Here is a 12,265-nt window from a genome sequence, read left to right on the forward strand (position 1 = left end):
TGAAATTTAGGGAGATCTGCTGTTTTTGTTGCAAAAAGAAAGCATAAATCCTGATTATTTCATTACCTACTTTTCTTTTAAAATTGCCTAGGTTAGTTTCTGTTTAAATTTATTTGCATTAATCTCAGTTTCCACAACCTCTTCCAGAATATTGTAATGTCCACTGATTCCAAAACTAAGTCAGGTTTCTTCAGAACACACAGGATGTGATTAGATATTCTGTATTGTCACCCTTTTCCTGTCAGCTGTCAGTATAGCTTTAGTCCAGTTCTAACTGCTGGTTTTGATCTGTCTTAAAACTAACCTTGTTGTTCAATTACACTTACTTTTTTCTTCTTTCATCAAATTACCATGCTCTGGGTGTAAGTTGTGTTGTAAGTCTGGAGAAACAGAAGTGATAGCTGTTGGATGCAACTCCAACAAGCAGACAATGTTAGGTAGTTTAGCTGTAGTCATGTAGCAATTCCTCTAGCATGTGTATGACAGCAGAGGCTTTGTTATGGTTCTTTTACATTTGCAAATAGAATTAAAACATGTATCTGGCCTTTTTAAAATAAAGTTGGTATAACTTTTATGTATGTGTAAGTATTGATATGTGATTTCTTTTTAATTATAAAGTGCCAAATATGAGAAGAATGTTGGGATGACATTCTTTTTGGAATATGCTCTTTTTGGAACACATTAGTTACTAAAAGGTTCATATGATGTGGTGATAGGCATTAAACTTTTTTTTTTCTGCAGGTGGAACTATTTTCTCAGATGGTTTATCTGCTGAAAGTAGTAGAACACTTGCAACTAGTGCATGGATTGGAAAAGTCAAAGGCGATGAGTTACCACGCCCTTACAAAGTCTGTTAATTATCTTAATTCAGCAAAGAATGTGCAATATAAAGTGGCAATGCATGTGCAACATGTGAAAGAGAATAATGTCAGTCTTTGATTCTGCTAAAAGAACAGCAGACTGAGAAGACACAGATGTCTGCTTGGTGCAAACAGCCACAATTCACCCTCCACCCCCATCACTACAGTATGAAATGGGAATTTAACCGTTTTTAGCAACTGTTTATTGGAGCCTTTTGCTATTTAATGCTGAGTTATATGCCTTCAGCATGTCTTCAGAGTTTGAGACTTTGGCTGCATCTATTACTTGAATGTATTATTAGCTCATGCTAGATTTATTAAAGGGGGCCAGCTGCTAGGCAGGAAATGCTGCTTGGCAAGGCTGTAAGAATAGCATTCCCTCAGTATGCTGGGGAATGCCCTTGGTTTTCCCCTAAACACCTGCAAAAGCAGCCACTCCATTGATTTCAGAATTTAAACTTTAAAAAAAAAAAATGCAGACATTAAAATATGAGCCCTAGCCTTTAATATAAAGAGTGTTGGTAATGTGATCAGAGTGTAGCTGGCATGATGTGTTAGCTTGGGGATTCAGCTGTCATTTTCTGGGTGTCTGTAATGAATGGGAAATGTCATTTTCTGTAATGTCTGTTGCTTTCAAATCAGGGTGTGTGTTTCCCCTAACTCGCATTTGGAACACCTCTGCAGTCAATTTTTACTTCATTTTGGGTAGTCTTTCCATACTGTGCAGGAGGACTGAACAGCTTAATAGGAGACAGACCTACTGTTTTGAAATTTGGGGGAGAATTTCTTGGGATGAACTTTGAATTTTGACTACTATGAGCACACCTAAGGAGTGGGACAAAATGACTGTGTTTGAGCAGAATGGGAGTATCCCCTGCCTGGAGGAGTAGTTGTCCTGAAAAGCTGAACAGTTCTTTTCCTACTGAAGTTCACTGGAGCATCTCTCACTTTTTTCTAGAGGGAATATGCTAAATATTGATGTTTAGGAGCTTTATGTACATGTCTGGGACAGCTACAGAAAATCCTGGCTTTTAGAAAAATTTTTTTTCAGGGGAAAAAGTTCTTCCACAAATCTAATCTTAGGATGAAGCTCTTTGAGTGTGCTAACAGTATGTGCATTGAGCACTTAGTGAGGGCTCATTTAGCTTTGCAACTGATGTGAAAAGTGAAGTACTGGTTTTAAGAGTAGTTAAAAAGAAAATGACAACAGCAAAATCCACTGTCATATCTTGCAAAGAAGCAAAAATTTGGTATATTTACGTTAGGAGATGCAATCTTTATGCAAGTGCATGGACAAATTAATACATTTAATCTTGCACATGTTGTACAGTGGTTCAGACAAGTTTGTAGTCTAGGACTGATGAAAGCTTAGTGTCCCATCATCTGGTTAACTTCAGCGTGGGTAATACAATTGGCCATACAGCCTCTGCTGAAGAGGTTTAGTCCTTCAAGTGTCTTAGTCCTGTTCTGTAAGGAAGAAGTTTCATCCCTTCTGTTGCCCTTTTGTTATTGCTCTTTTGTTTGTCCAATTTATTCTTTCTCACATGGGAAGCAGCCACACATGTAATGGTGACTTGGGAAGGCAAACTCAAACAGTCTAAATGTTTCCCCTTCCTCCTTCTCCCCCCGCCCCTTTTATATACTGAGCATGATGTCCTATGGTCTGGAATATCACTGTGGTCAGTTGAAATCACCTGTCCTGAGTGTGTCATCCTACCTCCCATGCACCAACAACTTCTTTTCAGTGTGTCAGTACAGAAAGCAGAAAAGGCCTTGGCTCTGTGTAAGCTCTGATCAGCAATAATTAAACATCTCTGTCTTAACCCTATGTTCAGCACAAATCCAAAATGCAGCCCCCTACCAGCCACTGTGAAAGAAATTAACTCTACCCCTGCCAAAACCAGCACACAATATACACTGCTTTTCCAGGCTTTAATTTGTTTCTTTGTCTGGTTGGTACTACAGTATTTTCATCTTTATTGCTCTGTTTTTAGGTTGCCTGAAGCTCAGCAGAGGGTTGGAGGATGTTTTCTAAATTTGATGCCACAAATGAAAAGCTTATACCTTACATACTGTGCCAACCACCCATCAGCAGTGAATGTTCTCACAGAACACAGGTATGTTCTCACACAGACCACTTTGTGGGCTTTTGAGTCTTACAAAAATGTGTGTAACTTACACTTGAGTTGTAAAGCTGTGATGTCTCTTTTGACATGTTTGGTGTGGTAGAACTTGTTTAAGAAAAGAAAAAGCTTTTTAAAAAAGACAACACCCCATAAAGCAAAGCTATTTCATGTGATCACGACCAGCTTGTCAATTTTGGCAGTGTATTATCAACTATTTGAGAGAATCTTTTCATTCAAAGAACACATGCTGGGCTCTGAATATGTAAAACAAACTTTTACTCATTGTCACCATTGTTTTAAAAATGTTGAGGTCAACACTAGTTTGTGAAATTATGGAATGACTGACATGGCTTAGGCTTTTTAGACAGTGCATTGTAACTTAGCCCTCTAAAAACCTGTATGTCTGTATGTACTTTGTAATGCTATACCCTTAGCTTAACTTTCGAGTGATATGAAAGAAGTGTGTTACAAAATTACTGTTTTCTGTAACAAGTAGGGTGCTGAGTTAACATGATGTAGGTTGCTCAGCTTTTGGACAGACCTTGAGTCTGTGTAGAAAATGCCCTGTATCGCCTTGAGTGAAAAGTTCTGAGGCCAGAATTTGATTCAAGAAGCCTGCTGTCACAAGCTTTTACTATATACTTGTATTCTCCTGATGACCCTCATTCTAAAGCAGCTGTTAGTTTGGGGCTATTTGTGTTTGCTTGTGGTGCAGGACAGATCCATGACTTCTTCTTGGGAATCAGATGTAGGATAAATTTTAGCAGTATTATATGTTCTTTTAGTTTCACACACCCCTCTCCTTTTTTGCCTTGCTGTGGTGGACTAAAGTAAAGATATTTTGAGTACTCTTAACACTTAGAAAACCAAGAGGTTTCTCACATTAGATCTTTTTCCGATAGTGTTAACTTCTTTCAGGAACTCAAATTTCATTTTAACAGCAACCTTGTGATGTGCTTGTGAACTTATAATATGAAGATGAAAAACCTTCTAGTTACCAAATACTCTGAACTATCACTTATGTTAGTGATACATGTAACTATATTCCAGCCCCAGTTGGAAAAATCAAGCTGCAAATTTGCATTACAATATAGGCAAGAAAGAAGGTAGAAGAAGGTAAGTTTTCGTCATTAAAATTCAGCAAGACGAAAACAAATTTAAAGCCCCTGATGAAATCCCTAAGTGTTTGCTTGCTTTCAAATGACCCTCTTCCAGTACCATTTTCTGTAAATGGTTTTTAATACTCTTGGGCTTAGATTTTTTTGTTTGTTTGAGTCGTTATGCTTTTTCCATACAGAGATCTGGGATTTAACCTATAGATGGAATATGGCATGTGACAGTAAAGTGATCTCTAGATTTCTTTAGAATGTAAATGTGACAGAAATGTGAGGGAGGAAAGCTTTTGTTCTATACTTGGAGAAGAGAAGCATTTCTTCTCTTTCATGTTTCTTTTTGCATAGATTGTCCTAAGAAAAATTCAGCTTTAGGTCTCTAAAATCAGCTTGACATCAAGTCCTGGTGGAGACAATAAAGGTGTCATAGAGGAGTTACGTAATTTGGATGTGGAAGTTTCTCTGTGTGAGATAGCTTAAGGGGAGAGAAGTTGAGATAGTTTGCTGTTTAATGCTATTGTGTTAGCAGGCATGAGTCAGCAGAATTGCATCCTGTTCTTTCTAATTACCCCAGTTTTGTTATTCTAATACCTTAATTTTTGTTCAACGTTGCTGGAGGTAGCAGGTGGCTTGACTAAATATTCTGCTTGAGACAGCTGTTATGAAGAAATCAGAAAGTGGCTTTAAGCATTGCTGAATCTCTTTCTCTCAGAATGCAAGAAAACTTTTAATTACATTGTTTCAAAGTAGGGGAAAAGAAAGAACGAACTGGTTGGAGGCAGGAAGAAAAGGAAAAGACTCAGATCTGTTTGTCTGTTTAGCTGAGAGGTTTTTAGTGTGTAAAAACATCCCCTATAAATCTTAATTTAAAAATTACCATGAGGTTTGAGGACAGCCGTGATTGTAGTAATGGTGAAACAATTACACTGCAGTTCATACTGGATAAAATACTGAGGTTTAAGGTTTTTTAAGAAAAGGTGATGTTATGTTGGCTGCTTGACAGTATAGTTGTAGAAGAGGGTCCAAAACCATGTGTTTTAATACTAGCAAAAATAGGGCAAAGAAATTTGTGTGTGTGTGGAATACTTGAATTTTAGCAGTGTTTGTACTATTTACTGTGCTATTCAGTAGCATTTTAGAGAGGAAAAGGGAACTGTCTGGAGCAGTTTGATTTGGAACATAAATTCTTACTGTCTACAGAAAATTATTTCTTGTCATGAGCTCTGTGCAATTCATAAATTGAACATATGCAATATCTGTACCACTGAAAGCCTTTTTACAAAAAAACCTAGCAAATAAGTTCTTGCATCACAGAATTAGTATTTTCTGATCAGTTTATTAGGATGCTTGTTTTTCTTGGAACCCATACCAACAAAAAAGAAACAAAAAATCTACATAAATGCTCTAGATGAATATTTTCTTTTACTCTATAAAATATACTATTTTTTTTTACTGTCACTGACTAAAAACAGCTTTAAGGAAATGGCTGAAGCATTAACCATATTCTTTCTGTAAGCGATTAGATTGCATTAAATTGTAAGCAGTTGTCTGGTTTGGTGTAGCATTACAGATGGGGGTTTTATATAGCATTTTCTGAGCTATCCAGGGTGCTCTTCAAGCAGTATTGTAAGACCTGTTAAAATGTTATTGACACTTGTTAAGGCTCTGTGTGTGTATGTATGTGTAGGTAAAACATGATATTAACTTTCTCAGAATTATTCTGTACTTCTAGACAAAAACTCTTTGAATAGCATTCTTGTGAAGTAGATTCCAAATAACAGTACTTGGGATGGGGTTGGAGATTTAAAAGGGGCATTCAGTTGGAATGTGACTGTTTTCTTGCCTTTTCTTGCCTTTTTTTTAAATGCCATCCAGTATGAATGCAAGTCTGTTTCCTCTTTATCTTGTTTGTCATTTGCTTCTTGATCATATGCAGCAGCAACATGGGGGCTTTTATTCAGTTAATACAGAATAAGGGGTTGTGTGTGCATGTATGTTCATATATGTGCATGTTTATGTAAATATGCAGCCAGGGCCAAAGGGGATCAATTATGGTATTTAAAGAATAAGATTTATCATGTTCAAATCTTCATAGCCACAAACATCTTTCATTTCACTAAGTTAAATTATTAATAGTCAGAGTACTAGAATGTGTAGCATTAGAGACCTGAGTGTACGTGAACATGAAGAAATGGGAGTAAAACCTAATGCAGCTCATACATGAGTTCTGGCTCCTGACCTATGTGTTCCATTTGCCTCTAATCACAGCAACAACAAAATCTTTCTAATTAATTTGGGAACAGATTCTCCTTTTGGTTCCAGTTGTGGCTTTATAAATTTTATCCAGGTGTTAAATTTGGTACACAACATAGTTTCTCCAATTTTATACTGTCTTGAAATTTGATAGGTACTTTTTACACAGGAGTTGTTTGGGAGCTATTGCATCCTTTTTTCCCCAGAGTTTAAATTCCTTCTGTTTAATGAATCAAGAATTTTGAAGTATTAAGTAATTTTTCCTCAGATCTGTTATTGTATCTTGTAATTGTGTCTTAAGCCACTGGCTGGAGCTGAAGAGGTGGAATTTGCCAGGTATGGTTGGGTGGTGCTCTGGCAGGGCTCAGAGTTTTGTGTGTTCCCACCACTGTTCCCTTCTCATAGTTGCTGCAGCGCCACTGTACACCATCCCTATTTCATTTACTTTATTCCGTAACAGTCACAGCTTTTTGGCTCCATTGTATCAGGTTTGGTTCTACTATCATACAGTTTTGCTTGAAGATCTCAGTTCAAGTCTAAGGGTAGGTGTTCCAGTATATGTTATTATTTTAGGAGAGAGTTTTGCTTGCTGGTGAGGCCAGTACTGCCTCGAGGGTGTAGTGTTTAGTCAAGCTAGCTCTTGTGTCTGGGTGTGTTTCTGATCATAGACATATGCTTGCCTTCCAGTAAGAGAAGGAACAGAATGAGCAACTGAAGGCGTGAAAGAGTGAATTTCCTGCAGATTAAAAATCCCAGTTGGATACAAAGTACAGAAATGGCTAATTGCAGCAGAATAAGGAGTGCCAGGAACCTGGCTGGGAAAGATCACAAGCAGCAAAGTTCAGTGCAACAAGAGAGACTAGCAAAAAAACGAAAGAGCAGGTAGAAACTAGGACTGGGACTTTATGTGAACAGTATGCAAAAATGACAAGAAGAAAGATACGTGAGTACAGGACTTCCTGAAAGTTGGATAACATAATTTAAATAAACATATGTAACAGGCCCCACTGATCAATGGACATAAAACTCCTTTGAGGAAATACGGACAGTACAGACCTAATGTAACCAGCATCAGGTATGTAATTTTGGAAGGGTGGAGTGGTGTGTTACACTTGTTAACTTTGTTTAAACAGCAGTATGTTCATTTTAAAACAAATGGAAGAAAAATCTTCTCAGAATAAAATTTAAGTTGATGAAAGCAGTTGAGAATTACTAACACACACCTGCTTTTTTTAATTTTGAGAAGTGGCAACTACAAGCCAGTTCTCAGCTGCAAGAAAACTATTCACAAATCTTTCCTTGTTGAAACATTAATTTTGCTAGATTCCTCTGTTCTCTTAGATAACATGTCCCAAACATATTCTACACTTGCATCACAGACCTAGCAGTCTGGATAAAATTTGTGGAGCTGGAACATCACAATTACTCTGAGTAACTGGAGCATGGAACACAGATCAGCTTGAGTCAGAAAACTCTTTGTGCCTCCCCCACTTTGGTGGATCCCTGAGCCTGCAAGTGTGCAGGCTGATGTCATACACCAAGCAACAGTCCCCGGGAGAGGAGCTTGACTGGGAAGTTTAGCCCTAGGAAACTAAAAGCTGCAGTTGAGGGGTTGCTGAGCTAAGCTGTGTCCCAACGCTCTCAAAATGCGGTGCCTGTGTGCAGTCCTCAGACCCCTCAGCAGTGATAGCTCATGCTCCATCTATTACAAACAGAGACCTCCTTCAGAAGTGTAAGTTGTGATTTTAAATGTATACATTTTAGTTCCTGAATCTGCCTTCTTCAAGGTTAAATGGCTTTTTTTTTCCTTCTGTGACTTGTAGGCACATCTGAACTTTGTTTTCTTCCCTCTTCCAGTGTGATTTGCAGGTTTTGAGGCAGCCGTACTGAGAAAGATTTGAATATGTTAATAGGGTTTAAAGAAACTTTCCATGGTGACCTTTAAAATATCTCAAGCTGTGAACTATAGTCTGGAGTGGGGAAAACTCTTCAGCTTGAGATTTGAGAATAAATGAAGCACAGCACTTTTGTATGCTTCTCTGCATTTTATTGTGTAAAATGACGCAAGTAGTGAATTAAAGTCTCATCTGCCTCTTTCTGGAAAGCTACTTGCTTAGGCAGTTGTTGTGACTGAGTTGATGATTTCACTGTTCAAAAGATTCTCCTGTTCAGCTAAAAGATAGCTTTTTGTTAAAACATACTCTTAGCTGTGGGCTGGAGTTTCATTTAGCATATACTGCCTAGGAGACTGTGGTACTTGCAGGCATCAATTGAAATTGTGACATGAAAGAGCCATTGTCTTTGTCAAAGCAGCTGACACAGACTTTTTCTATGCTGCAATTAATTAAAAACCAGTTGTGAACTGTTGTCATGTTTGAACAGTATATTAACCCACTCTTATGGAAAGTAAACCCTTCCATTATGTCCTGTATTGTATTTGTCTTTTGTGACTGAGTGAAAGACACTCACTTTAAGCTTTGAGCTAAAGTAACATCCACATTCTGATGGGTATTTTATGTCCACAAAGCTGCAGAAGTGCCAGGTTGGTATAGCATGAGTAGAATGCTAAGGGGGTCTCTATGATGGAACTGCTCAGACAAAATTTTGGGTACTATTGTATTAAAGGAGTGTGTGCCTGTGTTCAGACTAGATCTTGAACAGGCTGGCATGTCAAAACTTGTCAGAGGGAAGCGCAGAAGTGTATGAAAGAAAACACTGTCCTCCTGGGAATATTGGTAAGAAAACTACGTCATTCAGTTTTAATTATACCTATTAACACTGCTCACTGTAAAAGGCTTCCTGATGATGCCATTGCTAAGCCTGTTTTTCAGGACTTTGTGTGGGTTTCAAGTGAACTGAGGTTTAAACTTGTTCCATAGGTTCCTATACTGTGATTAAGTAAAAAAAAAGTGATGATCAACACTAAGTATCACTTGAGCAGAGAATGGCATAACCACAGTGTCTTTAGTTAAAGGAATTGCAGAGTAAACAACGAAAACAAGGTAATACCAGGTTTTTACTTCAGGTTTCCAAGAAGATGATTTTCATTCAAGCTATAGTAAATTTTTTCCTGTTTTCTCACACATTTTGTAATGCTGAAGTTCAAGAAATGGAATGATAATGAAAACTGGAAATGTCAATATGGGTGAAATGGTAACCAAAGTTCCTCCTACTGTAGAAGCATTAAAGTAAAAAAAAGGGGAGGGGGAAGTCTTAGGGGGGGACCTCAGCAAATACTATTTATATAATGCATTTGTGTGTACCCAACAGTATGGTGATGGCTGAAGTAATTAGGAATGGGGGATTTTGCCTCTTTGCAGTCTAAGGGCAAAAATAAATACTGTTCAAAACAGTGTTAAATTGAGTATTTGAGATTGGCACATCCAGTGGAAAATGCCACTACGTAGGGGTGAAAGAGAATCTGCATAATACACTTATGGATTGTGCTGCCTGAAATGGGGAAGAGTAGTGCATAGTGTAAAAGGGCAGAGTTAGTAGAATTAGGCAGCAGGGGCTGTGTCTGACTGAAACAAACAAAATGCAAAGAATGAATTCAGCCAGCTACTTCCTTTTGGTTCTTGTAGCAAATATCTTTAACATTAAGAAGATGAAGTATAATGAAGTACCAAGAACTGTGTGTAATCTGATTTTATGATGCTGACATGGTGGGGGCGATTACAGGTAGAATTAATGGCTAAAACAAAAAAAGCAATGACTTGCACATGATTACTGTCATAGGCATAGGGAATTGAAATCCAAAACCAATGAGTGCCTTCTGGAAGAAGGGCTTTCAGAGGTGAACTTTGGTAAAGCTTCTTGTGTAAACTGGGTGTCATGCTTTTATTACTTACTGGAAACAGTTTCTTTCCTCTGAAGTGGTATGATTTTGTGCTAAGCAAGGGCTGTGACTAAGAAAGTGTTAGACAAAGTAGGTCTTCAGGCTCTAGGTATTCAGAGCTGGCCAGCTTTACTTAATTTTAAATTAAAGCTCAAAAAGTACTCAGGTTTGTCTGTGTTGCATTATTATAATTCTTCATGCAAGGTATTGTATGAGGTTTTTCAATGTGTTTTAATTTTGGCTAAAACCTGCTTATATCTATCACAAGCTGATTTAGAAAGCCTGGAGCTGCTAATATAGCCTGCTTAAGAGGAATGCAAAGTCTTTCCCAAGTGCACCTAGCCCGTCTCTTTGCATCTTTAAAATGCACAGCAGGTGTTGAGAAATCCCCTCACCCTCTTTCTCCACTCTGTAGTTCTGTGCAGTTGAAATGGTAGAAACACATGCACTGGGGAGTGCCTGGGCCTTGTTAGAACGGGGACAGAAAGCTCTTGAAAAAGGTTATGTAAAATAATGATGGACCTGAGAATTCAGAAACAGTGCTGGATATATGTAAGCAAGGTAGTGTAAGTAAATTCGTAAATTCCAGGTAACTAATCTGAAGGCAAGTAAATTTGGAGTAAACTGTATGGAAAAGTACCTTCTCTTCTGTGAACTGAGGGAAACTTTGGTATCTGAGAGGTGAATGATCCTGGTCGGATGGCAGGTAAAGCACTTATATTGGGATGGGAATGTCACAGTTCATAGAATTGTAAAATCATTTAGATTGAAAAAGACTTTTAAGATAGAACATGACTGTTAACCCAGCACTGCCAAATCCACCACTGAACTGCATCCCTGAGCACCATGTTTGTGTTCTTGTTCTGTTGTCTTCATCTGTTTGGACAAATGACATTAATAAGCAGTGTCACTTGTTCTGAAATGGGAAGGAGTATGTCTGTGTCTTGAAGGCAATAAGATGTTACATCTTTAATAAATGATTTTCTGTATTTCTTTTATTTAGATTTTTGCCTTTAGAATTACATGCTTTTTGGCAACTTGTATTTTCTGAAGTCTGGCAATCAGCCCAGGTGCTGCCATATCTTCTGTTCCCAATGGAAAGGGCTCATTTTGTTCTTGGTAATTTAAATTCTTGAAAAGCTAGTCCTCCTCAACCATAGTCCTCTAAAACCTCTTATACAGAGAAGATGTACCTATTTTGTTTCCTTGAGAGCAAAGGGAGCTGAAATTTTCTGATCTGCTGCTTTAACTGACTTGCTGTAAAAAGTTGAGGGGCTAGGCCAGTTCTGAATTATTCAAATACCAAAGAATGTCTGGAGAAGGGAAGCAGCAATTTGTGATACATGGAGAGAATGGATTTCTTACAGTGCCATGGTTTAGTTGAGGTGGTGTTAGGGCATGAGTTGGACTCAGTCATCTTGACGGTCTCTTCCAACCTGGTGATTCTGTGATTCAGTGGCTTTGCTGTTGAAAGAAGTGTGTTGTGTAAGTCCACATTTAGTGAAAACCTAGTTCATTTGAGAATAGACTACACAGTGATTATTTCTACGTTTGTATGTACGTTGGTAATTTTTTTTGTAGTAGCACCTTGGCTGTCAGATGAGGTCATTAAACATGTAAGTGTGGGAGAGGAGAAACTTCTGAAATGTTGTGTCTTCTCATTAGTATCTGACACCATAAAAATACCTATTTCTTTATTAAATATGAAGCAATTGACTCCTGCTTATGTGTTACTTGTGTAAACCACCTCTAAGGTCATATGTAATTTTACAAGGATAAAGAGCTGAGTAATAAAATACAGCTTTATTCTGCAATTGTTGCTTGAATGGCGCAGCATTTAGAAATTGTCTTTGAGCACTGGTTGTCTAGAGCAGTGGACTTGATCCTATGTATGTTTTTCCCTGGATTTCCCTGGATTTGTTTCTCCCAAATCTGTTAATGGCTTTGTTCCTGTATTTTATTTAATGCACAAATGGGTCACAGCACTTAAATTGTACTTAAATTTATTTTTTTATTTGGCCTCCTGTTTTATTGGCATACTTCACTGCAGATGAAAGAATGAAGCATGAATCCAAT

At 37.8% G+C, this 12,265-nt stretch overlaps 1 protein-coding gene across 6 annotated transcripts in view; it reads left to right on the forward strand.

Moving 5' to 3' along the window:
* The window catches only part of ARHGEF7 (Rho guanine nucleotide exchange factor 7), a 118,284-nt gene that overhangs the window by 72,054 nt on the left and 33,965 nt on the right, over window positions 1-12,265 (forward strand). For all 6 annotated transcript variants that reach the window (XM_085053034.1, XM_085053029.1, XM_085053056.1 and 3 more), the window contains exon 9: window positions 2,855-2,977. In XM_085053034.1, the coding sequence (XP_084909160.1) occupies window positions 2,855-2,977 (123 nt within the window). The remainder of the gene's footprint in view (window positions 1-2,854; window positions 2,978-12,265) is intronic.

Source organism: Lichenostomus cassidix, chromosome 1, assembly GCF_008360975.1.
Source record: "Lichenostomus cassidix isolate B80296 chromosome 1, HeHo_3.0, whole genome shotgun sequence".
NCBI classification, from domain to species: domain Eukaryota; kingdom Metazoa; phylum Chordata; class Aves; order Passeriformes; family Meliphagidae; genus Lichenostomus; species Lichenostomus cassidix.